This window comes from Cydia pomonella, chromosome 19, assembly GCF_033807575.1.
Source record: "Cydia pomonella isolate Wapato2018A chromosome 19, ilCydPomo1, whole genome shotgun sequence".
Classification (NCBI taxonomy): Eukaryota; Metazoa; Arthropoda; class Insecta; order Lepidoptera; family Tortricidae; genus Cydia; species Cydia pomonella.
Window position 1 is genome coordinate 10,069,179 of NC_084721.1, and position 27,784 is coordinate 10,096,962.

The following is a 27,784-nucleotide window of genomic DNA, read 5'->3' on the forward strand; positions in this document are numbered from 1 at the left end:
GGTCTCTCTATTGAATAGAGAATCGGATGTTGTAAACGATGATTCGAATCGATTCACATTATCGTCAGTTTGGTTCAGCGCTATTCACCGTGTTTTTGAGTTTTTTGTTTATGGTTTTTGGAAAGGACTATAGACAATAGATATTTCCTATGATATCACTCGATAATTAATATTTGCGAAAAAACAACTCAACCACTTGCTTAAAGGTTAGCTGGAAGGGGATAAGTTCGCCTTTGTACACATTTACTGTATTCTTTCTGTGTTATTTACTTGTTTTGTGCAATGAAGTGTTTATTACTTACTACTATTTGTTATTTACCTCTCTCTCTCTTGCACATTTGAGAGACAGACGGTAGTAGTAGACATGGTAGACAGAACCACTTGTCAACAAACGTCACTGTCACTCACTAGTCAACTATTGACCATCTATTACATACCACAGATTCTCACAAGCCACTGCGAGTACATTATTAATGAGCTATGGATAATTAAAGTATCTATTCTTAAGTCAATTATCACTGAAAATTATGTAGTTTCTTAAATGTTGCGTTCCAGATATAGTTGCATTTACTGCTATGTATTGTACTTAATAAAGTAACGTGTTTTGATTCCGCCCTAGTCTCGCGTAGTGTAGTGTTTCACGATGGCTAATAAAGACGATAGTGTGTTCCTGGCGAAGTATTCAGCGTTCAGTCCATACCGGTTGTTCCGACGTGAGGTGGGGTTCGCGCCGCCGCTGGGCGCCGGCGACGCGCTGGCCCGCAGCCTCTATTGCGGCATGAAACCCATCGCCTCTTGGAGCTCCGAAGACGCGAATGCCCTTCCCACAGGAGGCGTGTTCAACCTTGAATTTTCACCGGACGGGTAATAAAATGCTACTGGAATCTTAGGTATATACTTAATTACATTTCCTTGTGAGGTAGCCTTGACTTTGCACCTCTCTAGTTGGCACAAAAAACAAGTCTAAAACTTCCTGATTGAGACACTTCCCCGCATCTATTCTGTTGTCTTTGAAACATCACATTTTGGGTGAAAATGCATACAAATATTTGTTGTTATTTGTAAATACAAGACTGTTTTGTTTATAATCTGGGATCAGCTGATTTCCTTAAATGTGTCTATTATATATGTTTGTGTTGCCCATCAATATACAAATTCAATAGTAAAAAGGCTCAGTTGCTGTTGAAAATTCTTTTATAAACTGGAGAAACCTTTAATAATCTTATATTTTTATATATGTTTCTTTGTGAAATTTGTTTATTAAATTATATTGTATAGTCAGACCAACCTAACTCTGCAGCGATTTTGATAACACAGACTGCACAAGTGTTATTTTAAATGTCATAGAAGTTTGATGTTTAAAATAACACTTGCACAGTCTGTACTATCAAAATCGCTGCAGAGTTAGCATGGGCTGGCTATGAATCTTACTAATCAAAAATCAGGTTCTGGGTAGTCCTTTCTACTATTATAGAATAGACAAAGCACACAAAATAATTCTAAGGTAAGAAAAACATTGTAATACATAACGAAAGAATGGTTTCAGATCCCTGTTGGTGGCAGCATGTGAGAAGAAATCTATACAGATATTTGACTCTCTCACTCACCAGCGGATACACACAGTCAACGGAGCCCACTCTGATTGTGTTAATTGTGTCAAGTAAGTCTTAATTCTCACTTGTTTCAAATATTGGTTTTATAGTCAAGACACACATTAATGATTTTAGATTAAAAATCACTAGTTGGCACTTGAAATGATGGTCTGTTCCTTTGGATATTAAAGCGTATAAAGACAGAAAACAATGTAATTTGATAATTAAGATAATACCATATCATAGATTCAGCACCTTTTTGGCCAGGGTTTTCCATTGGGTGAATTAATGCAATAGTCTTGTTTATTTCATTTACATTTCTTGATGCCTAACAGCATCAAAAAAATTTATTTGCTAGGAATAAAGTCCATACCAGCATTTCCCTATGGGTTGTGACCCTTTGGTGTGTTGCAAGTGAATATTGAGTGGGCCCTAAAACAAGATGACATTCCAACCGATCAGACTATCTGAACTTTATCAATTATATTTTATGCCCCCATTTTAAGACGGCCAAGATGTGGGTCCCGAACTTGGCACTTTTGTTAGGTGGGTCAGACCCCAGTCAACTTTGGGAACCACTGATCTAACCTATTGATTTTTATTTCATATTGTAATCATAAATTTAATCATAAGCACTTTTTACTAATAATTGAAATTCATAACTTAAACATAATACTTATTATAGTTATTTATAATGATTTTTTTGATGTTTAAATTAAAAAGAAACCTGACAAAAATGTAATTTTTAATAAGGTCAGGGCTGGGCAAACCGCGGCTCGTGAACCGCATACGGCTCTTTGGAGGGACAATTGCGGCTAATAGCTGATTTAAAGAAGTCAGCCATAAAATAATTAACCTATAATTAACTAAAAACAACATTTTCAGCTCATTAAGCTTCCTTAAAGTGATGATTTCTTCTGTAGTGGGGTCTTCTTCTCATAAGTCTGTCACACTTACGTACGAATTTACAGAATTTGCTTTTTTGGTTATTAAAGCAATGAGTTCAGAGAGCTAATGCTTTAGAAAAAAATATTATTTTTATGTTTGGCAATCATAACATCCTGCATTATCTAGTGCATCAAATTTCTATAAAAAAGTACCTACTGTATGTTATTTTATATATTTTTTTAATTCCATATTAATTTAAATTGTATTTTATTATTGAATGCAAGTTAGTTATAAGATATAATGTTTTAAAAAGGTGTGTCCTGCCAAGTTTCTTGTCGGTCCCATATTGGGATACCCTCCTACAATTTAGGAGGGATTTAAATCTTCTCGGGTCAGAGGTGTAGGGTTAGAGCCGGCGCTGGCGTAGTATTATTTGACGTTAATAAGCGCATTGTAATATGCCTACTTGAAAAATAAAAAATAATATTATCATATTTTTATGCTATTTCATCAAAGATAAGCCAGATACAGTAGTTTTGTGAAGATTAATTAGTAGGATCAAAGTTCGCAACAATATTCTGAATAAAAGGCGACGAAAAATTAAAGACAAAAAAGCATTATTATTGTGTTCATTAAGTCTATTGAAAACACAGATTAATGGCTGTTGTAGGTATAGTCCTTAATTTCATGCAATAAGGTTTGAAGTAGTCTGTTACAACAACAGGCTTTCCTATGTTGAAAGATAGCGGTGGTTTACCTAGGTTGTTATTGTTAATACTGAGTGTCTTAGTCGATATCAATGGATATCAGCAAATTCTAGGTATTAAATACTCATGTATAACTCATTTCCAAACTGATTATTCGGACGCCACACTTAAATTATTACATTATGTAGTCATTGTAGCCAACAATCAACCACGACCTCGTTTCCTAATCAACTCACAATAAGAGCTATTTAAGCTAGGCATTCAATCAATACTTGTGGCTTACTAATGCAGAGTTAAATTGATGATCAGTTGATCACCTGATACAGGTACGAGTACTTAATCGAACGGGAAGGTATTAACTACACACACCGTGTTTTTTTTTCGTTAATTTCAAGGGTGCATTCCTGAGCTATTAAGTAACTTTCTCAAAGACACGGTATTCTAATTAACTCCATTTCGGAGATAATCAATAATTTATTTTTATGTGATAAGGCCGCTCCAAGCACGTACACTTGCCTTAGGGCCTGTTTACATATTGATTAGTGTTTTAGTACGAGTTTATACATTTGCTACTAAACGTAAGTAGGCAGTGCCGGATTAAGACATTTTGGTGCCCTAAGCATTTCTAGACCATGGTGCCCCCTCATCAAGATTACATTAAATTTTCTTGGTAAATTGAATGACGTTTATTGCCGCATTACTTCTGAGAATAGAATTTTCAATCCGTCACATCATTTTATCACGGAAATTGACAGAACAGAGTAGGTAAGGTCAAGTGTAAGCAAATTCGAAGACCGTGCTTCGCATAAGTCCGGAGGCCAAGCCAACCATGGTCCAAGTGTAAGCGAAGACGTAAGACATAGGCAGTAAACGCGAATAAGTCTCGTTTTTATAAATAATAATGTGTCACAATTAGGCCAATACAATTAGATTTTTTCGACCTAAAAATACGTGTAATCCTAGTTTGCTCCATTCCAGGAGGTGTGCATAAATATTTCCTCTTTTTCAGTTTTTTTGCTTGTAAATCGAAAACGGTACGGCCGACGGAAAATTTGTTCTAATTACAAGTATTATTAAAATTGATATCTAAGGATCCGAAATGTAATTTAACTATGTTCTTGCAATAAAATATATTGATGGATTGATTGATTTAAGGTACCTCAATATGTATTCGTAGTACCTAAATTGTAAATTAGGTCGACATTTTTTATTTTTGGTAAAATCATGTTAATAATCCGAAAACGCTTTCTTACCAGTGTCTGATCCACCAAGTGCTATTGTAATTGATAGTGGGTTCCTTCTACATCAGGGGTGGCCAACTTGATTAGACCCAAGATCTCCTGTTTACCGAAATCCTGTGCGATCTACGTAATTGGTATTTCGTGAAACCTTAAATGAAATTGGTCTACGTATTTATATTTTTTGCCTTGCCACGATCGACTGGACTAACAGTCGCGATCGACCGGTCCCATCCAAAGGAAAAAATAATCTCCTAAGGATCCCAAAATGTATGCACACCTCCTGGGATAGAGCAAACTGGGATTACACGCATTTAGGACCAAATAAATGTATTAAAACAATTTCCAGCTTGCTGGGAATTAATTCCTCATAATATTTTTTTGGATCTAATTTGATTGGCCTAAATCGTGAAGGTGTTTTTAAAGGCAAAGTCTAAGGCTGAATGCGCGGAGCGTTCGATCAGCGCTTACGGATGAGGCCAAAGGTCGAGCTGGAAGAAAGCAAGGCTTGAATTTGACCAATGGCGAGGTATGAATAGCTGGACGTCCGCAGCGTCAGATCGCGGCGCGTTATCATATAATACAACTAATGGCGAGGTGTGAGCAAGGCAGCCCAGCTGCGAAAGAGGACAGCATGGATTTGGATCCATGGCCAAAGAAAGTGGGGCAGTTTGCAAAAAGTAGAAGGCCTGGCGTCGCATAAGACCTAACGCCGAACTGTAAAAGAGTGGCTTGAAATCGAACCTATGTAATCACGGTCCTCCTACTGCTCGGCCTTTGCCTTAAATCGAAAGCGCAACTTGATAAGATGCTTTTGTTTTTCGGCCTTCGCAGGGCCCTTTATTACACTTTGACAATTAGGTCGCAGGATCGCAGCTCTGCAGCAACTCGGCCTGGCCGACACATCTGGTGTGCAAGAGACCAAAATACGCTACAAAATCGGTAATCTACGTCGAGAAAATCGGTTGGCCACAAGCCCGACAGTAAGATTTTTGGCCATGAGCTTTGATGGCCTCCGCGTAAGGTTGGAGATGTGCTTACGTGTACTCACTCTCTTACGACCCTTCGTTATTAGATGGGTACTTGCACACGTATCAAAAAGTTTCGTGTACATAAGTACTACACTACGAATGCGATGCTGATGCAGCCTGCGCGTTTTTTTTTCCTATGATTTTGGTGCCCCCCTAGACGTGGTGCCCTAAGCAAGTGCTTATTTTGCTTAATGGTTAATCCGGCACTGTAAGTAGGTACTAAATCGGTCGATCGATGTTCGAAATTACATTGATATGTCACAGTTTCAATTGTTTGGTTGTTTTTCAAAGTATTCCCCTTGATGATCTATGCACTTTTGCATTCGTGTGAACCAATTTTTGAAGCACTTCTGCCACTCCGCCTGAGGTACCTCCATAACGTGTTGTTTGAATGCGTCGACAGCATCTTCAGCGGTCGAAAATCGTTGACCGCGTAATTTATTTTTTATATTGGGAAATAAATAAAAATCATTGGGTGCCAAGTCAGGGCTGTACGGCGAATGACCCGTTAATTCCACATTTTGACCTTCCAAAAATAGAGTTGTTTCGCGTGACGTATGACAGCTGGCATTGTCATGATGAAGAATGATTCTTCGTCGCTGGTTAGTTTTACGAATTTGTTCAAATACTTCCGGTAAGCAAATGGTCGTGTACCAATCTGAATTAACCTTTTACGGTTTTCTAGTGGCACTGTAGCTACATGGCCATTAATACCGAAGAAGCAGTCCACCATTTGTTTCAATGTACTTTTTGCACGAGTAACTTTCGTAGGGTTCGGCTCATTTTGAAACACCCATACCGTTGATTGTTGCTTCGTTTCGGGATCATATGCATAGATCCAGGATTCGTCACCTGTATAGATGTTATAAACGGCCTTTGAGTCACCACGGTTATATTTTTTTAACATTTTATTGCACCATTCGACACGAGCATCTTTTTGCTCCTTAGTTAAGTTGTGCGGTAACAAACTTTTTTTTTACATCTAAATGATCACGTAATATGCTATTAATGCTAGTCATAGAAATACCCAGAGTCGCCTCTATCTCGCGGTACGTAGCATGTCGGTCGTCCATTATAAGTTGTCGCACAGCCTCAATATTTTGTGGCACAACGACCGATTTCGACCTGCCTTAACTTCGTCCGTAAGCATACTACGTCCACGATTGAACTCACTAAACCAGTGATACACAGTAGTTTTAGATGGAGCTTCATCACCAAAAGTTGAAGTTAGTTGATCTATGCACTGTTGTTGCGTTAAACCACGCCGAAAATCATAATAAATCATAGCACGAATATTCACGAGTGAGTTCCATTCTTGCAGCGAGATGACATTTAAAACCCGTCAAAAACAAAACACTAGCGTTAATAAGAATAATACCGGCCAGTACTTAAAAAAGTTCAAATTTTACCATGGAGGTCAAATATACTAATTAAGAAGATTGTAATCCCGGTTTCCGGATATATAAATAGCAGCTCTCGTATAAAAAATAAAAATATTTTTTTAAAATTAATAACTATGCCATTTAGTTTTCTTAAACGTACTTACCCCGTACCCGTACCCCGAAGTTATCGGAATTTAATAAAAACGTGGTGTATATAATTATTTAGATGTCCTTACATAAAGAGGCATTCATATTGCAACTTTGAGTAAATTTATAGATATATCTTTATCTAGACTGTCCTGCAACAGATCAAATTATTCTCCTTTTTTTGTATCCTTATATTCCGCATGTCGATGATCGTTTTTAGGGTTCCGTAGCCAAATGGCATAAAACGGAACCCTTATAGTTTCGCCATGTCCGTCTGTCTGTCTGTCTGTCTGTCCGAGGCTTTGCTCCGTGGTCGTTAGCGCTAGAAAGCTGAAATTTGGCATGCATATATAAATCAATAAAACCGACAAAGTCGTACAATAAAATCTAAAAATTTTTTTTTTTTAGGGCACCTCCCCTACACGTAAAGTGGGGGTGAATTTTTTTTTTCGATTTAACCCTAGAGTGTGGGGTATCGTTGGAAAGGTCTTTCAAAACTAATAGGGGTTTTCAAGAAACATTTTTTGATAAAGTGAATATATTCGGAGATAATCGCTCCGAAAGAAAAAAAAAATGTGTCCCCCCCCCTCTAACTTTTGAACCATAGGTCCAAAAAATATGAAAAAAATCGTGGAAGTAGAGCTTAAGAATGACATTAAATGAAAACTATAGCGGACATGATCAGCTGGGCTAAGATGGTCGGCTCTTTATCATTTGTCACCATGCCTGTCACGTTCTAACAAATATGTAAGCGCGAAAGTGACGGACATAGTGACAAGTGATAAAAATGGAACCATGATACCGCCGCTGTTTAGCTGTTTTTGAGTTATCGCAAAAAGTTTTCCCTTCATAGTAAAAAGACTTACTTTAATTAGGTACTGATTATGCAAATTTGCCTATTTGTTTAACTCGGGTGAAAGGTACCGTTTCATCCCTTGGTTAAGAATTTACTATACTTTAAGCTCCAGTTTAGCTTATTGTGACGGAAGAGTAACTACGGAACCTTACACTGAGCGTGGCCCGACATGCTCTTGGCCGGTTATTGATATATATTATGGATGATGTATTTTTGTCTTAGGTATGGTGTGGAACTTACGTATGAAGTCTGATTCTGACGGCCATTTTTGTTCCAGATTCCTCGACGGGCGAATGTTCGCCACGTGCTCCGACGACACAACCATAGCACTCTGGGATGTCCGGAACCTAAAAAAGAAAATTTGCTCTCTACTTGGCCACAGCAACTGGGTCAAAAACATAGAGTTCTCAATGAAAGACAAGCTTCTTGTCACTTCGGGCTTAGACGGGAGTATATACACTTGGGATATTAATTCGTATTCGGAGTGTAACCTGGTGTACCAAAGAGTGTTCCACGCGAGCGGACTGATGCGGTGCCGGCTGTCGCCGGATGCGCGGCAGATGGTCATGTGCACGACGCGCGGCCTGCTGGTTATTGTCCATGATCTCAACTTGACTACGCTGGCGCAGGATCTGCATGGGTTCAAGGTAACATGATACTTGTGAATCTGGTTGATTTAAAGCTTGTGATGAAACGGTTGACGGTTGCAACTCCAAGCGCTTAAGCGCGTTTCCAAATCTACTTAAACAAAAATTTCACATAAGTTGATCTTAGATAACTATTTGACCTTGGCGTGCAAGACTTAAGAATTGACACATAGATTAAGTACCTATATCGAAAATAGTAGGCTCTATTTAAACAGCTGCTCGCATGCCATCAGCAATGATGGCGTACATTATAATGACGTGTATGTTACACAGTTACCCACGCACTTTTTTTATTGAACTTTAATACCTAGCTAATAAGGGTGACCCCCGATATTAAGATGTGCGTTCCAGCATCCCACAGAAAAGAAAATAAGCCTGCTATTATTATGAGTGGCTATATATGACGCAAGTTTATCGGCTATTGAATGATAATTTCAATCCGTGTTCGTCCCTAAACAAATAATGTTTATCTCATTATCTTACAATTTATATTTCTTATTAGTATATCCATTCCTTGTTCTAGCCAAACATGTACAGACTGATGCAAACGAGCAACCAGCTGATCCCAATAGCGGCGCAGTACGACCACCTGTTCGACTCCAAGCGCAGCCAGAACCGTATCGAGTTCATATGCGACTTCCCGGAGGGCAACGACGCGGAGGTGGTTAGTGCGTTACAGGTCAGTAACTCCAGGCCTGTTTTTACTTGTAGGAGTAGGTGGATGATATGATGTACAGTCGACTACTTGTCACAGGCGATTTTATTCCGAAGTCGCAGCCACTAACACACCGGAATTCCTTATATATTCCCCTCGTAAACCTGCCAGCCTGGGTGTCTTTTGGTGGTAGATTGTGAACGAGTTATTTAGATATCTTAATTTTATTTTCAGATACATCCTCTAGGATGGAGCGCATTAAGTAGAAATATAAGCCACGACGACAGATCAGAGGTAATATTGTGGTTTTCTTCGGGCTACTGGGGTATACGAATGTAATACCCCATTTCATTTACCATGGCGGGATTCTACTTTAGACGATCAGTAAGGTAAATGAAATGTGGTATACGGCGATTCGTAAATTAATGAATGCGAAAGCATTTTAACAGTAGAAATATGATTGCACGAATGTGTATCGAAAATACACATTCGTGCAATCATTCGTCTATTGATTGTTCTCGTTTTTAGATTTGGGCTAAAAATCTACACGACGTAGAAAACCATGAGTAAAATATTCGCATACGTAACCATTCGCGAGTGCAGTCTAACACATACGGGTTCGCGTATGTTTACACGCACGTCAATGACGGGTGTCTCATAAAAATGTTTCGTGTGAACAGTGGTCGTGCATCCACGACATCCAGCCGGTGGAGTGCGCGTCGGACAAGTCGGTGCGCGACCCCTTGCCGGTGGCGGCCGCGCTGCCGGCCCGGCGCGCGCGCCGCCCGCCGCGCCGCCCGCGCCCGCGCCCCTACCGCCAGCCGCGCCCGCAGGCCTCCGTCACGCCCGCGCTGCCCGAGCAACCGTGAGTCACACTACAATTTTACCAATTTTAGAATAAAAATTTGCCTACTAATAATAACTGTAGAAATGTTTAACTTTCTATGGACACAACATTTCAAAGGTAGGCTTTACATAATAAGTAAACAATCATTAGCATACTTAATTTTAAGTTGTTTTTTTTATCATTTAAGAACATTTCAAATGTGAGTGACTTTGGCGACGTACAGACTTGCGTGGTTGCAACATGGACGGCACCGATTTTATACTATAACTTGGTCCTTAAATGCGTACAGCCATAAGTGCGTATGGGCCCTTAATCAGGATAAGGTATGCCGTGTACACATCAAGCCAACAAACGCGAACGGAGAGCCTTCGCAATATGTGATTAATCTCTATCTTCGCTTTCGTTTTAATTTTGTTTTCCTTGCTAAATCGTTATGGTAAATGAAAGTAATTTTGCATTTTTTTTTAAATCGGGACGGGCGCCAACGATCATTTACCATTCTACGTTGACGTTCATTTGGACGGTGTGCACACCCTCGAAGGCAAACGAGTGGTCGGTTTGGTCTGTACCCGGCATTACTCGCGACTCGAAAGGAGAAAAGGCATAACTGTGATAATAATGTGGCAGCGGCACGTCGGCGCTGTCGCGGCGCGCGTGGGCCGAGAACCGCGCCGCCGCGGCGCCGCGCGCGCCCGCCGCCGTGCCGCCCCCCGCGCGCGGCGCCGAGCCGAGGCTGGGCGGGGTAAGTCACCAACTTTATTTCAACTCTAGTTTACATGGAGGCCAAATCAAACTTACATTTTGATTTTATTTCATTTTTTATCGTTCGCCCATGCGTCACGCTCGCGCCAAATGACGCCAATACATGGACGGACAAGTAGGTGCGTACAAGCAAAATGCACGCGCGAAAGGTAGCGAAGGTAGCAAAACGACATGATTTTGCTATCGGTAGGTATGTAAGTTCGAATTGGCCTTATGTTGTGTGACTATCGAAGTATCGAACGTATATTTGCCGGCAGAATGCCACGATTAACTGATTATTAAGATTTTAGTGTAATTCTTCATTAAGGATACTTTGCTTGGGGTGTTATATATATTTATATACAAGGTGGCCATGTTATCTGTACATTTTGAAAAACACTTTGTTGAAATCCCAAAGTCAAATTTCATGATATTTCAGAATTTTGTTTTAAAATGAGAGTGTATGCCTAGACACAAAATTTCTAACTATATATATGTCCCTCCTTCAACCTTCGCTGAATAACTAACTAGAAACTACAAGTAACCTTTTCGAAATCTCCCAATGTTTTATTTAGCTAAAATTAAAAATTAGTATCACATTAATAATAAAAATACAAAAATTGGATATCTACCCGACCTTTATGTTTTATGAAAAGTAACGACTTTTCAAAATTCAAAAGCATACCGTTACGGAATCGAACTTGACTATAAATTTTTGCAGAAGAAAGTAGCAAAATAGCGTGAATAATCATGTAAAGCGGATATTTTTAATACCAGGACTTATCCTCTATTCAGAACGATGTATGGGAGGCGTCCATCACGATCAAGCAACACAGAATGCTGCAAGAGTTGGCGGGCAGGTGAGCAGTACTAGCACGCTTGCACTTCGTAACTACCTACTACCAAAAAGCTAGTGGCTAGTTTGGACTACGTTAGTAATTTAGTCAAGTGGCGAGTATTTTAGTTACTAAAAGTATCTGTACACCAAAAATTTTGTCGAGTATGAATTTGTCGAATGATTTAGTCAAGTGGATCCAATTTATTATTGTTTTTCTAGCTTTCACAATACTCTGACCAATCTACTCGACAACATTTTTGGTATTCAGACACATTTTGTAACTTAAATACTCGCCACTCGACTAAATTAACGTAATCCGAACTAGCATTCCATTTTAAAACACTGCCTACCCATTTGTAACTCTGTCTATAGTGCGAACGGTTTTTGGTCAGTTGATCGATTTTAGTAACTAAAGTACTCGCCATTCGACTAAATTACTAACGTAGTCCGAACTAGCTTTTATTGATGTATATCTGTCAAAGTATATTTCTCAAAAAAATAACTCTTTGGTAAAGTCGAACCAAGAGAAGTCTGCAGCGAATTTTATAGCATAGAGCGTAGAAGTATTATCTTAAAAGTCAAATTTCTATGAAATTATGACGTTTTGAAAATAACACCTGTAATAGTACCGTATACTGAGCAGGCGGCGTACCTACTGGACAAACGCGACCGACGTCACGGCAAGCGGGGCGATGAGCAGCGAACGCGTCCAAAACATTTAATCAACGCCGCCGGTCGTGTGCGTCGAGTCCGCGGCCTTAGAGGTGTTAAGAGTACGCTGTGCTGTGACATGGAAGTGTCGTATTTCTTTCTTTGGTTACGTAAAATTACCATTCACTTTCTGACACGTCGTGGTAAAATTCATTATTTTTTACATACTTGGTGTATGTTTACCTACTTTCCCGTATTGACCTATGTAAGTATCAGTTTTGTACTAAAATTAAAGTTGAATTGAACAGATTGGAGCAATCTAACTATCATAATATTCGGGATGTAAAAATGGAGTCTACTTTTAGAAACAAAAAAAATCCAACGCGTGTCGCTCTGGTGTCGAAAGGCACAGATAGACCAAACAATTCAATCGACCGATCAAATACCACAATTTAGCGAAACTCACACATGAAAGATCATAGAGGAAAGTTTAGAACAGTGGTACATTTGCAGAGGGCAGGGGCACCGCAACTTCAACATGCAGCGCATCATGGGCATCAACACCGGCATCGCGCCGCCCGCCGCGCGCGCGCGCCCGCGGCCGCGCGCCGACGAGGACGACGAGAGGTATTCACTCATTGCTAATGTGTAATGGTGGTGAAACTACTTTTCTTTCACCTTTTAGGGCCACCCCACAGTCCCCACACTAGCGTCTCTCGAGCGTTGGCTCAAAAGATGCTAGTGTGGGGTGGCCTTTAGTAGGTCGTTGAACGACGTAAAAGATGGTGATGGTCACACCATGCCCTCGCCTCACACCCCCCGCAACTCAAAGCCGTAGTTTATTGAGACACTTTTCGGTCGTGTTTAAATCTCCGACTTCCCGCGGAAGCGCGCCTCTAAGGTGACGCTCCGGGCCTTTACTCAACTCGTGAGGCAACATCATCAGTGACATATATTTTGTCATTTATCGAATTGACATTATCACCGAATCAATCCACGAATAGAGATGCTAATATTCGTTTAGGGCAGTGGGGCGACACTCTTCCTTTCGGCTTTTCTCGGCTGCAAGCAATTGCTAGGGTTGGCACAACTTGACGTCCCTATACGTGCACGACCACAGATAATGACTTGAGTTTTGACAACCCTAAATGGCCGAAAGGGACAGTGCCATACATTAGAAAAGGACAGCATAATTCGTCCCTGAATCGCTGTCAAACCTCGGTTTTACTTTTGTTCGAAGTGTCATTTCTTTACGGTAGTACTATTATTTATTCTATGTTTAAGGTGTAAGCTGTTTGCGCACCCGATTAGCTCGAATTAACTCGACCATGAAGGTCAAGTGGACCAATTGAAGAAATAACGATTTCTCAATAAAATATGTAACGTCAGTTTTGTTTTAAAATTTTTATGCTTGCGGTAGATGTCGCTGAAAAGAAGCCATTAAATATTTGGTGGTGATAACCCTCTGAGCTGTGACAATTGGTTTTAGTGAAACCAAGGTTGCGCATGCAAGTCCCAATCCGGGCATAGCTTTTAAATTTTTTGCACTTTAATTATAAGACTTAAAAATCCTTTTATTCCCCTCAGCACATCGCCATCAACGTCCGGGCAGACGCCGCGGGCGGCCTCGCTCGAGCCGGAGAGCGAGGCCACCAAGCACTTCATCCGGCAGAACCGCGACCGCCTGCTCTACTACATCGAGGAGACCAATGAGGGAAAAGGATTTATCAAAGTTAGTAAAGTTACTACTTTCAGTTGAGGGGGCACTCCATACCATAGGGACATCAAATTGGTATTTCGAGACAAAAAAAATGGCTTACATCTACGTGGTGGTGTACCTAATACATGAATTACAAACCTACTTTTTAAAATTTAAGGTAACTTTTTGATGATTAAGTTAGTAACAGAAAATTTAAATGTGACAATTAACCTAGACCAAGCATTGACCATATTCTGAACTAGAGGAGGGTAAGCGGAAAGTTGGCGGACAACTCTTCCGATACAAAGATGTTCAGAAACGACACATGAAAAGAATAAACATTGAGCCCTCTCAGTGGGAAGGTTTGAGTGGCGCAGGCTGGTGCAGGTCAATGAGCGCGATTTCGAGGAGCAACGTAAAGCTGACCTCGACACTAGACCCGACGAGCTGAAAACACGCCAGCCTGCGTCCATTCACTACTATTACGTAGCTGGTGTCCTCACGTGCCCTCAATGTGCACGGGGGTTCACCTCGTTGATCGGCTACGTCAGCCATCTTCGGGCGCATGAGCGCCGAGCTAACTAGGAGTCGAAGTGGTCGCCATGGTCGAAATCGGCCGGAAGGATCAATCTCCCCAACGCGTGAAGTCTGTCACAGAAAACCGCCTATAGAAGCCTAAAAAAGCTATTAAAGTTACCTTGCTATACCCTACTAAGGGTCCATTTCGTGACAATTTAATTTAAGATAACATCTGTATGTACCATGGAATGCAATAAATAAATGAAATGAAATAAAATATTGGCCCTTTTGTTCGAGTCGCGAATCACCAAACCGTGAGGTGCGGGACGGATGCTCACGGCGTTGCGATTGGATGGGACATGTTCATTACGGGAAGTGGTACTGGAACCAGTGGTACCGTAATTTATTGTGGTAAAATAGGAAAATTAGTTGATAATATTATAACAATATAATAGAAATATTTAAACTATAGATAGTGCTCTAGCAAAGCATGAAGTGTTTCTAATGTATTTGATAATAAACTAGAAAAACTTAATTTTCTAGCACTTACTGACCAAACATTTCTTAACGCGCCAAAAAGGGAGTGGTAAAACAATTCTTTTTTACATTTTAATCGTAAAATTATAATTGACAGATATAATTCGTTTATTTCCATTCTCTGTATGCTGTTACTTATAATACGGATTGAGTTCTACTATTAAAGTGTGACCGAAAGAGAACTTGCATCTCGTTTTCATATTACAATGACAAAAAGCAATAGGTATCAGTGTGGTAACTGGTGTAAGTGTGACACAGTCCTTTGGTTTGATGCTCTCCTTCGGGCTATTTTCCCTGATACTGTCTTGTTCCGGATTAAGGTTCAATTTATTTTAGGAAAAAGCCATCCAATTTGGGTTATTCCCACTAGTTACCACCAAGTTGTTATCAGTGGTAACTACTCGGAATTTTTTTCCCACCTTTTACCACTGGTAAAAGGTGTCATTTTTTTCCCAGTAGTTACCACCAAATCTATTTGAAGGATCTAACAAAAACATGTTTGCAGGAATTGTGCTATTCGGCGGACGGGCGGCTAGTGTGCTCTCCGTTCGGCTGCGGCATGCGGCTGCTGGCGCTCGACGAGCGCTGCGGCGAGCTGTCGCACTGCGTCGAGGGCTTCGCCGGCCCCAGGCCCATGGTCAGTGTCCTCTACGCATTATATTACTATAGACAGACCACATCGAAGCTTAATGCGCTGACCCATCTTACTACTCATTACTGCTCCGAGCAGTCATTACCCGCTTAAGGGTCACGGTCGTTACGGTCGTACCTAAAGTACTTTTCAATAGAGTTGCATTTGTTTTGTTTAAATGAATTTTGAAACAAAGCAAAATCAACAGAAAAAAATACTCCTAAGACAAAATCTCTCTCTATTTAAAGCAAAGTCAACTCTATTTCCTACATCTATATCTATGTATATTAACGGTTTTTTTTTTAATTTTATTCAGGGATCATAATTTTATATCCGCAACGGAGGCTTCGTCAGGATGTCTGTCTATATCTATAGGTTCAAATGTGATTGGCAAATTTAGGATTTTAGCTTGTATAGCTGGACTCTTGAGATGCTTCTTCATACGTTAGAGAAGTGCAAAATGATTTCGTGTGAAGCATCTGTTATCTGTTCTGTGATATTAGTATGTATGTAACTACTAACCTGTTTATGTCTCAGTCGCAAAAATTATTACATCATTATTTTGCTTGCAGGTTGACGTGGGCCAAAGTCTGGGGCACCATCAAGACCTCGTGGTGAGCTGCAAGTTCAGTCCTCGATACCACTTGCTTGTGACCGGCTGCCTCGAGGGCAAGATCGTGTGGTACGAGCCCTTCAGCGGCGAGACAATGTATTAGATACTTAATTATAATAGCCATATCAAATATTTATATTTGTTTTATTTATATCATTCTTATAGACAGATGTCCAGCGATCATCGAGAAGCGATTGGAGAATTGTTCTCATAGAATTGATAGAATTGTAAGCACTGGCACTGTTAACAAGCATGGATCTGCATCTATTATGCCCACGGGACTTCTATCTACACGTAAGAGGTTTTGTACGTTTATTCCATCGCTAAAAGCTTCAATATCGCCGGTCGTCTATCTTCCCAAACACCCAACTTTATTAGTATTTTAAAGTTTGAATAAGAAAGTGGATTCAAAGCAAATTACTCCACGTCTGTCCGTACTCAAATCTCTATCGTCTAGAACTAGATTATAAACAGAAATAAAATTAACATGGTAAAATATTTATTTAACAATTTACACTAAATTATTGATTTACATTGCATTACAAAAGATATAAACCGAATTTACACTATACAACATGCATGCAACATTTTCAACAACCTCAATCCACCACACTGCAAAATCGCACTTCAGGCATTAAGGTCTCCGATGTTGTCTTGCGATTGTGATGCAATAACAGCTATCCACGCGAGCGCATTGAACATATATGGTAATACCGTACTTGTGTCTCTATATCAATTCCGTACGTGAGACCTACGCAACATCGCAATGTCCTATGTGGTTCGCGCCGAATAGGTATATTCTTAGTTGGTATGATTGAGGTGCAACTTGGTGCTGGTTAGATGTGTCCGCTCTCCTTCAGCTTGGCGACGAGGGTGTCCACGTCGGGCAGCACGGAGCCGGCCTGCCTCACCGGGGGATCCTCCACCGACACCACCTTGATCCTGGCCGCAATGTCGACTCCCAGGTCCTTGGGGGTTACTTTCTTGAGGGGCTTCTTTTTAGCTTTCTGAAAGAATAAATTCGTATGAATAGTTCCATTCGCATACGTATTCTTTAGTTCTAGAATAAGAATAAGAATAAGAAACCATTTATTGCCACACAAAATACAATGTTTCACTTAAAAATAATAATAATAGGCATGCGCGGCAAAAGGAACGGACTCAGCGTACGCTGCGTCAGCCATTTTATTACAAATTGATTGCGCAGCGCTGATTTTCAGTCCGTCCCCTTCACTGAACCACATTGATATGACATGCGGGTTAATGGATTTTTTTTTTTATTACCAGAGATAGCTAGTGTATACAATTATAGTACGAAAAAAATAAAGAAATTTTTATTACAAGTGAAAATTTAATATTTTAATTTGGTATTTACTTGATATTGACAACTGGTTACATTTATCTAGTACATTTGTTAGAACATGTTCAGACCCCAGGCCCTTTCTATAGTTATTTGAATGATTCAAAATATAAACTAATGCCATTTGTTAACAACGCAGCAATGGGCCGTCTATACTTTAATTTCGCCGTTTTATTATTTAGGCATGAGAGCTCCAAGATACTTCTTTCAAAAACCATTTTCAGGGGCGTATAAACCCTAGGGTCAGAGCAAGCCACACCTTGCTGGCAGTTTTTGGCGGTTATGGGGCGCCAAATGTCAATTTTGACATGGGCGGTGGCGTAACATTTGTATAACCATGTAATGAATTACCATGATGTTAGGTAGCGTGGCGTATCTGGGCTCGTTGAGTCGCAGGTCCGCGCTGATGACGGCCGGCAGTTTCACGTTGATCACCTCCAAGCCGCCGTCAATTTCTCGCGTCACCGTCAGGCCCGCGTCGGTTTTCTCCACCTGAGAAAATACTGTTATTTCAGACAGTTTCTCCCATGCTTAAAAAAGTGGATTAGAATACTTGAAGAAAATATGTGAGTTCTGACAATAACGCTACTTGTCTTATATATATGTTGCCACTCACTAAGATGTATAAAAGAGGTTTTCTACAGCTCGACAGTATAACTAAGACGGTTCCTCATATACTTCTTATTTAAAAAGAAAGATTAACACTTTTTTTTCAACCCCCTTCGAAAGGTTCGCGATCCCCTAGCTCGGGGGTCCGGAAGTCCGGATCCGGAGCGCCGACCTATATTACTTATTTAATAAACTCAAGTAGAAACGGACCGCAATGATCATTTTATTTTAAAAATTAGACCCCTGAAGAAACTAACTGGTGATGCCTGCCCTAGCTAGAAGAAAAAGCGTGTTCTTTTTTATTCCGAGTCGCGGTAATTATTCCCATGCCAAGCCCATCAACCTTATGGGTGTTTTTTAGTTACCTTTGAAGCGAATGTGCCCTGGGGCCAATCCAAAAGGGCGGCCGTCATTTGAGCAGTCTGATTTGAATCATCATCAATAGCCTGTAAAAACAAAGATACAAAACTAAGAACCTGAAACTCAAACCAAACCAAAATACATTATATTCCTGCATCTTAAGTTTGCATTAATAATAACTATTTTCAGGAATAAATAGTTTGCTGTATGATTCCTGATACTTATATAAACAATGATATAGCAGTTCACCCCTCTACCAATTTAACGGAGAAGCTGAGCACAGGCCCCTATTTAATGAATTTGCCAGGTGCCTAAAATTGGTATAATTATGCCACTGCCAAGAAAAATATAATCCAAGAGAGGATATTGCCAAAAAAGTTTAAGAAGCAGTTACAACACTTTTACAATATTAATGTACTCTACAAAATGTCAAATGTAAGTATGTATCATTTTTTTTTTATTGAAATGAGGGGTCATCCAAAAATCACATCACACGAATTTCATGATTTTTTGACCCCTCCTCCCTGCTTGTCACATTTGGCAACCCTTTCCCCCCAGGTGTGACGTCACATATCTGGTAAACTTGTCTTCAACGAAATCTTATTTCGATATAATAAATTTTGGATAATAGTAATTAGAAATTTTATGACATGAAACAAAATTTGTGACTCCCCTCCCCCATGTCACAACATATCGCATTTTCTTGACCCGCTCCCTCCCCTGACGTGTGACGTAATTAATGGATGACCCCATACTTTCAGTTCAAGCAACAGGTAAATAACTACAGTAGTTGGAGTCGCCAACAAACTAACCTGTTTTCCAACTATGACAATGTCAGCCTTCTCATCCTGGGACAGTTTGGCCAGGATCTTGGCCACATGCAGTGGTTGCAGGGTCTCGTACTGAGCACCAGCCACCTCCACATGGATGGCGCGGTCAGCCCCCATGGCCAAGGCTGTCCTTAAGGTTTCCTGATAAGTTATGTTTGTTTTTCGTTACAAATACATAAAATAATTCGAAAAACGTAAAAGAATTCTATATGAACTTTTTCTTGTCATTTGTTCCCATTGTTGTTGCCCTGATTCTATTAATTCAAGTTAAACAGGGGTCAGCAACTTTTAAGAAGAGCCAACTGCAGTAGAAACTTTGTAGGAACCTCAAAGAGCCACAAACATTATTTTCCTTGGTCTGGGATTTCCAAGTGTTAGTATTTTGAGTGGCTTAAAGAGCCACAACTGTACCTCAACGCATGTGGCTTGCAAGCCGCGGTTTTCCGACCCCTGAGTTAAACCAGTTTTTGACCCTTAAAATTCACCAAATATCCATTATTGTGGTTGTTATTAGCCTGTTCTATAAGATATCCTTTAAAAATACTTCTACTTATAAACATTGCTACTGACTCACAGGCAAAGAGAATTTGAAATAGAGCTGTATTGTCAAAGAAAACTTTGCAGTGATGTAAATTTACTGCCATCTTTGGACATATAATTAAAACTTTTAGTACACCATTTGACTTTGATCCTTATTCTTTCACTGATATGTGTTAAATATCAAAAAGTCGTACAATCTTACCAGCACAACGTAAAGGTTATGGTGCCATCACTTGAAACAATGTCAACTTACCTTTGGCCTTTGATCTATTAGATGGTGCCACTTTTAGATATTTAACAAATTGAACACATATCAGTGTAAAAGTACAGATCAAAGTCAAATGGTGTTCTAAAAGTTTTAATTATGTGTCAAAAGATGGCAGTAAATATATGTCGCTACAAAGTTTTCTTTGACAATACACCTCTATTTCAAATTCTCTTTGCTCACAGGACAAATGAAAAATGATTACACCATCACTCCTTACAAAGAGTAAATGTAGCACTAAAACATTTAGTGATTTAGTATAACATGCAGTCTGAAGTCGTAAATTAATTTGGTTCATATCTTTGAAATCTGTCCTTACCTGAGCTTGTGTGGGTCCACAGGAGACAGCAATAACCTCACTGGCTAGCTTTTTCTCTTTCATGCGGACCGCCTCCTCCACCGCGATCTCATCGAAGGGATTCATTGAGTGCTTCACTCCATCTGTCACCACACCAGATTTGTCCGGCTTCACACGGACCTGAAACAGGGAGTTTTCTAGAGTTGCTGATCTGCCACTATGTAATATGTAGTCACAGGTTTGTAAAACAAGAGGCCGGTTTTAGACAACGTAAATTAGATGTTGATTGTAATATAGTGTAAACCAGTTAATGGTATTTAGTCTTCATTGATAAGATGACGAAAATATATTGTTTACAGTTTTGATTTATGTTTAGACAAAAAAATTAGTACCTATAGTCAAAATGTGTAGCATAATGAGAATGTACACAATTTGCTATAAGGACTCTTTTTATCAATGATTAGATCGATCCCCAAACTTGATTATCTTTAGTAACCTAAAATATTGTAATTAACCTACCTTGACAGCATAGTCGATGACTCTCTTAACTCCGACCAAAACGCGAGACATATTTAAATACTAGGGAATTTAAATTACTTTTAGTAAAAACAAAATAGAATCTAACTTCGAGTTCGAAGTCCAAAATAAAATGAATAGTGATGTACTGATGTGAGTTGCCAACTATCGCGCTACGTCAAAACTGTCAATATAAGTTTCCGGCTGTCATCGTGCATGATATCGATTTTAAAAAGAATTAAATTCATGAGATCGATTATAAATAATCAGTTTTTATTTATTAGCTAAGGCTAAGAATGAAAGATGTATAAATTAAATAGCAAATATTATCGAAATAATCTATATTGACTAACTAAACTAAAATATAATATTACAAAATTAAAACTAAAATTAAACCTAGAAATAAAATAAAATTATCTACTATAAAATATACTTACCTACAAAAAAAAAAGGAACCAATTATAAAGAGAATACCCCTTCTAACAGGTCTGTTTGCGGCATGGACCCCATGATACTGGCGGCATTACCTCTCTGTATGGCAAGGGAAATACGTTGAGAGAGGTACGCGCCAGCCCTGGGGTCCCCTGTGGTGTCGACCAGCCGCGCCGACAGTGCTGCCATGAATATTTTCATGTCGGCTGACCAGGGACCCAAAGTCTCAACCGCGAGCGCCGCAAACTCATAGTCGTCGAGCAACGTCGAGTATTTGCGGCGCTTGAGTACTTGGGCCTGGTCAGCGGCAGCGCCGGCTCGAATGCGGGTCCCCTGAATGTGGGACTGTGCAAAGGTGTCGACACACGTTGCGTCCCACACCAGGGCCCTTCCTAGTTTCCACGGCACTAACGTGGCTCCGTCAGGACGCTTGCCGTCGTCCCTCGCCATGCCCACGGGTTCTAAAACCGCAGGCACAGACACGGTGGCGAGCGCGCGACGGACCAAATCATTAATAGTGCCGTGGCGGAATATTCGGCCGGCGCTTCTTGAACATGAGAGGCCATGGCGGCCCAACTGGTTCACATCCTTGCCGCAGGCGCACGTATGGGGAACACATATTCTAGACCCAAGCCTCAAGCATATTGCTATTCTTAAGCTACTTGGGTCCAGAACAGTGCCGATTTGTCTGGATGGGAGAGCCTGTAACCAGTGGCCTGACTCGGGGGCCGAAACTGCTAGAATACGCGCACGTTCAGAATCGTCCAGGCTGTGTTCGATGAGTGAGGCATGGGCTATCTTAAGACGTGGGGAGTCCCAATCCCGCTGGCAATGACGGGCAATTGGGATATCCGCACTCGGGCACGACTCACACCAGGCCTCCCTGGCCTCCTTCAGGTTCGCTATCTCATCGTCAAGTATCGAAGATCGGTTTAAAATAATACCGACGAGAGAATGCGAACCATATACAGAGGACAGGAAAGCAGGTAGAGCTATGCTAGCGGATGTGCGAACACCCAGCCCCCCAAATCTTATTGGGAGAACCGCTTGGGTCCAGGATCTAATTTCAAAATGAATGTTAAGAATTTTGGTTAAAGTTGCCTGAAGGGAGGAGTCAACTGATGAAAGGATAGATGGGAATTTCCAAATTTGGCAGCTACGGAGTAAGTACATAAATTTTGGTGTAAACAAACAGAAACGAATGATAAAAAGCGCCATATGAGGATTTATTTTAAACAGGAGCTCAGATGTACTATTGAATAAATTTAATTTGCAATTAATTACAGGGGTGACTGATTCATCAAAAATTGGAGAGCCTAAAAGGGTAAGAGATGATTTAGAATGAACGGAAATATTTGGCAGGACCGCGTTAAAGTTAGTTAATATTTCAATTTTTTTTTCCGATGGAACGTGATCTGGTATGAAAATCTCACATTTGGTAAAGTTCAATGAAAGTCCGATTTTGGAAAATTTACTAATTATGTATTGAACATCTTGTAGAACGTTTAAAGCATCGCCACCAAGGGAACCGTCATCTAAATACCAGAGGTTGAATTTTGAATTTAGTTTAGTGATGATCGGATGAATGACTAAGCTGAAAATGGCGGGCCCAAGCGGGTCTCCTTGTTGACAGCCCATGCTTGATAAAATAGTTTTGTCTCCAAAGAATAATTTAGATGGTGCTCCGTAGCATTGTTGTAAATAATTATATAGTCTGTCAAGCAAAGTCTGTCAGTAGCAATGTAAAGCAAACTGAAGTATGGCAACACTCACAGAGCAGTATTGCGCTAAGAAAAGCAGCAATGTACATCGAACCGAAACATATTTTTTTCCGCTGAGCGCGCTCTTCATACGTCAACTAAAATTGCCGCTCGCGGTTTATTGAAGCATTTGGAAATTGTTATTATTATGATAGGGACAATTTAAACTGGAGTAAAAACGATGTCAATCAATATGATAAACAAGATCAAAAAATACCTATTTGCAAACGGACTATGCTGGAGAAAATAATGTTTGAATCAAATCATTGCTTCCGCAGGTAGCTGGATTTTAATATATTATCAGATTTCTCGGTTGGAATTCAATATTAAAGATATATCACGATAAAATGCAATACAAATGCTCCTTTATGCAACCTTCAAAAGCTAATTAGACATATTTAGGTAGGTACAATCGAAAAATATATCAATAGATTGAATTAAAATAAAGGTTTGTATGCTTAGTAAAAGGTGGACGCAAAAGGCGAGCGCTCGCATTCTTAACCTTTGGTATGCTTAGGAGCAGATCTGCTACATATATATTCAACTTAAACATGAAGATGTCATAGCTAAATAAATGTAAAGGTTAAGGCATTTGCACTTGAGTACTTTTTACCAAACGAGCTGTTAGTAGGTACCTATACTACTGAATTTAACTAGAATAAAACAATCCATTGTTTTATTTAGGTAAATATTAAAACTTACCTAGAAGTAACCCCTGAGCCATCACTGGCAGCGGTAGCCCTGGTAGGGTATCACTGTAACTATTCTTGTCACAATTGCAGGGCTTATTAAATATCAAATATCTGGACTATTTACATCATTTTGATATGGTTTTATTCTGTTTTAGCAAATTTAGAAGACAAATAGGGAGCAAAGAGAACATGAGCACCACGGTAGAAAGCTGTTTTTAACATCAGTTCAGAAACTGAAGAAGCCCAAAGAAAATAATTAATAATTATGAACAATGTCACATTCACATACCAGTGTAATTTTGAAATGGTTTTACAATATACTTATATAAATATACAGATTAAAAATAAATAAAACACAACTGCAGATATTTTGGTGTTCATTTAATTTCAAGGCAATTAAGATACGGGTCACTTTAGCTTACTTACACTTAATTCAGGCCATTCATTGAAAAAATATCATTAAGTTACCAATGTTACTGGTCCACTCCAACCAAGCATCAGAATACTTTGTACCTAGTCACTTATTGCATCTTAAGCATAAAACAGATCTGTTAGAAAATTTGTAATTTCAAGTTTAAAGTTTCCATTCCAAGTTTCAAAATTTATTCTTATAGTACTACTTACACATAAAACTTAGTCTAAAGCAATTTGCCTAATTTATAGTACAGAGATATTCCAATATCTCTGAGACCACTCTTACATGCTAGCTTGGTCACACTACTGTTTTTATACAGGCTAAAAATGTTAGATATTTACATGTATCGGCTAGATCATATTTTATATGTAGATATTTAAAAAAGTCATTTAGATATCAGGAGAATGCTGTTAAGAAATTTTATTAACTTTCACATTAGTCTATTCAAGACTTGTCAGGAACTGACACAATTTCAGGTACTCAAAATATTAATAAAAGATACCTTGACAATGGAAACTTAACAACTTCCACTCATGTGAGTAATATGGAGTTATATTGTTTCTGGATAAAAGAAGGTATGATTTAAATGTTAAAATATTTTTCTAAAATTATGCACACTGAATAAATTATTTTAATTTATTGAACAAACAGGTAAAGCGACTTAAAACTTCTCTTAAATAGGTACATACCGACTTCAGAAAGTATAAACTAGGATTTTCCATAGGTATACATGTGCAATAGCTGAGTGCATGAAACAAATCAGCCTAAATAATATATTTTCGTGATGATTAACAAACGGACAACTTTTACAATAATAATCTAAACTATTGTTCCAATTTTTTTAGTTTTTTTAATTAACAAGTTTATTTTTCGTCTTGTTTGCGTTGTACACGTATGTACGTAAACCGCCGTAGGTAAGTTTTGTATGAAGAGAAACTTTTACGGACGCCTTATATTGGGCGAGTTTTAATCCTGCAACAAACATATGGAAGTATTAGGTAGATGTTGCGAAAGAAAGTAGGTATAATCAAGGTTCTTAAACGTCTTAAGATTGTTTAAAAAAGTTACCTTTGAAAATATTTGAGGACTTCGTCTGTTGATATTGGGAACAATCGAATCAGTTGCGGTTTCGAGGGCACAATTCGTGGTCTTATTGGATATATTTAGGCATACGTTTTATCTTTATTTAAGCCTTTTAACCCTGAAACAGAAAAAACTGCACATTATCTTAAAAATTCTCCGGGATCTTGCAGTAATTATCATAACCTCTAAATTTTCTAATGGTTAAGATCAACGAGCATGATTTTACTTACATTGTAGGCATCTTGACTTTGCTTGTGGTCATGCACAATATTATTTAATATATTGATATTAATTTTAATGCTGGGAGCAGAAATATCTCTTGAATTAGCACCGATTCGGAATGTAAACAAACAAGATGGACGATCCACATTCTACAGATAAAACACAGATTACACGCGATTTTGGAATTATTCGAACACAGTGTTGCTAGCCCGCGATTTTTCAAATTTGCCGCGTTTTTCTACTGACAAGATTTGCTTGACCAACTATAAATGTCTGGCAGTTGTTCTTTTACTTCTGCTAACAGAGCACCGCGGTCAACCGAATTAAAGGCATTTTTAACGTCTAATTTGACAAAAACTTCAAAGTCCGGACGATTCAAAAAAGTGCGCGCAGCGTGCACTGCTGCCTCACAACCGCAAAGATATTTCATAGTGTGTGAAATGTTTTAATTAGAATTACCAATAACTGTAGTAGTTGCTGATATCATGTACTTATACATATCATAGGTACAAGACCCTGCGTAACGTTCGGTCGTTAACAATAACGGCGGTTCGTGCGATCTTTCACACAAACCCTGAGGCCCTATCGCGAAAACGAAAATTTTTATCTGCCTCTCTGTCGCTTGAATATGCGACAGCGTTAGGAGTCGTCCAGAAATCATGTGATCGTTTAGGAGGGGGGTGGGGGTAATAAAAATATCACGAATGATCACAATGGGGGAGGGGGGTCAGAGAAAATATCACGTGTAATTATTTTTCAAAGCGGGAAAAACCGAAACCATATTACTCAAAAATTTTATCAGATCAAATAATCCGCTCTATTTTATATGCGTATTTACCCAATAAAAAACATTAATCGCACCATCTTTAAAACATTCATAATAAAAGCTCGCCTCGCATCGCATCGCATATTTTAGTGATTTTCGAAGCGAGTAGACTCACGGTTTCACAGTTATTCGTGTATCAGCGTTCAATATGTATTTTTATATGATGTCCAAGCTTGGGGATCTGTACTGGGACCATTTTTCAGAGTTCAAAAATGAGAAAAAAAGGTGAAAAGTAGTTTCAATCAAACTTTATTTATTTAGTAAAAGAAAACATAATAAAGGCTACTTACCATTAAGAGAATCCATAACCATCATCCAAATCGACAGCGCAGGCTTCGTCAAAAGCATAGACACTAAACAGAACCCGCAACAAACTTCGTCCAATCTACATTAGTGATAATCCGCCACAGGCTTCGTCATAAATGCAGGTACAACATTAAATCCGCAACAAGCTTTGTCCAAAAACCTAACTCTACCTACGCCTCCCCGTTAATCCCCGAGACGACACGTACCCGGCGCAAAAGTTCCAAAAATACTGACCGCATTACCGCGTTGTACTGCCAATGATATTTGCTGGACCAGGGCTATAACCGCGAAAATCGAAGTTCGTCAGTTGCGGGCATTTTTCTCTGCCACTCTAATTACGTCTTTATGAGAGTAAAAGAGAAAGATCCCCGGAATTTGCGAATTTCGGTTTTCGCGGTAGGCCCCCAGAGGGCCTACCACGAACCACGTTCGACGTGTTGCTTCTTTTTTTTTTTATATACCACGACGGTGGCAAGCAAGCATACGGCCCGCCTGATGGTAAACAGTCACCGTAGCCTATGGACGCCTGCAACTCCAGAGGTGTTACATGCGCGTTGCCGACCCTTTAAAAATCTCTACACTCCTTTTTTGAAGAACCTCATACTGTAAACCCTCGGGAAAACCTCGGTTTTGTCCTCTCTGTCGCACTCGTAAATTCATACGTAAGTGTGACAGGGAGGCAACACGTCGAACGTGGTTCGTGGTAGGCCCTCAGGTATGAGCCAGAACGGGGACCCAAACCTCGCTCTCTTAACCGCCGCCTTAGATTTATAATAAAGGTTTTCGCCTCAGAACACTAGGGTCCACCAGTTTCCACTGCAACTGGGACAAAGTCGTAAACTGGTTCCAAGTTCGAGTATTTGGAATGATTGAGCTTTGCTACACCCTCCGCCGCAGCATCCGCTCTCCGCACTGTGTTACTTACTGTGTGTCTGTTACTTACTTAGTTATAACTGTTTTTCAATTACCTACCTAATTATTATAAGTACTATATACATTACTCATGCTTTTCAACCACAATTTAGAACTGTCACAATTTGCGGGAGCTATT

General features: G+C 39.5%; 2 protein-coding genes and 1 long non-coding RNA gene across 5 annotated transcripts; 1 reads left to right on the forward strand and 2 right to left on the reverse strand.

The window, feature by feature from the left end:
• The first annotated feature begins 407 nt into the window (after nucleotides 1-407).
• On the forward strand, nucleotides 408-16,353 carry LOC133528396 (DDB1- and CUL4-associated factor 10). Of its 3 annotated transcripts, none has more exons than XM_061865772.1 (12): nucleotides 408-864; nucleotides 1,547-1,660; nucleotides 8,119-8,488; nucleotides 9,012-9,167; nucleotides 9,378-9,437; nucleotides 9,824-10,008; nucleotides 10,618-10,732; nucleotides 11,509-11,591; nucleotides 12,734-12,847; nucleotides 13,808-13,952; nucleotides 15,481-15,612; nucleotides 16,179-16,353. In XM_061865772.1, the coding sequence occupies exons 1-12, from the start codon at nucleotides 644-646 to the stop codon at nucleotides 16,320-16,322; spliced, it is 1,839 nt and encodes a 612-aa protein (XP_061721756.1). In that variant the 5' UTR covers nucleotides 408-643; the 3' UTR covers nucleotides 16,323-16,353. The 3 variants fall into 3 exon arrangements, with proteins under 3 accessions (XP_061721756.1, XP_061721757.1, XP_061721758.1); XM_061865773.1 differs by having other exon boundaries at nucleotides 409-864; nucleotides 11,527-11,591; XM_061865774.1 differs by having other exon boundaries at nucleotides 759-890.
• Nucleotides 16,354-16,701: 348 nt separating this feature from the next.
• On the reverse strand, nucleotides 16,702-21,160 carry LOC133528398 (electron transfer flavoprotein subunit beta). Its single transcript, XM_061865775.1, has 6 exons — nucleotides 21,001-21,160; nucleotides 20,503-20,661; nucleotides 19,361-19,519; nucleotides 18,554-18,634; nucleotides 17,931-18,071; nucleotides 16,702-17,226 (listed from the first exon to the last, which is right to left on the reverse strand). The coding sequence occupies exons 1-6, from the start codon at nucleotides 21,049-21,051 to the stop codon at nucleotides 17,056-17,058; spliced, it is 762 nt and encodes a 253-aa protein (XP_061721759.1). The 5' UTR covers nucleotides 21,052-21,160; the 3' UTR covers nucleotides 16,702-17,055.
• A 3,085-nt stretch (nucleotides 21,161-24,245) lies between these two features.
• LOC133528546 (uncharacterized) lies at nucleotides 24,246-25,871 on the reverse strand. Its single transcript, XR_009801009.1, has 2 exons — nucleotides 25,610-25,871; nucleotides 24,246-25,497 (listed from the first exon to the last, which is right to left on the reverse strand). It is a non-coding gene; the product is annotated as an uncharacterized LOC133528546 (long non-coding RNA).
• Between the last annotated feature and the right edge of the window lie 1,913 nt (nucleotides 25,872-27,784).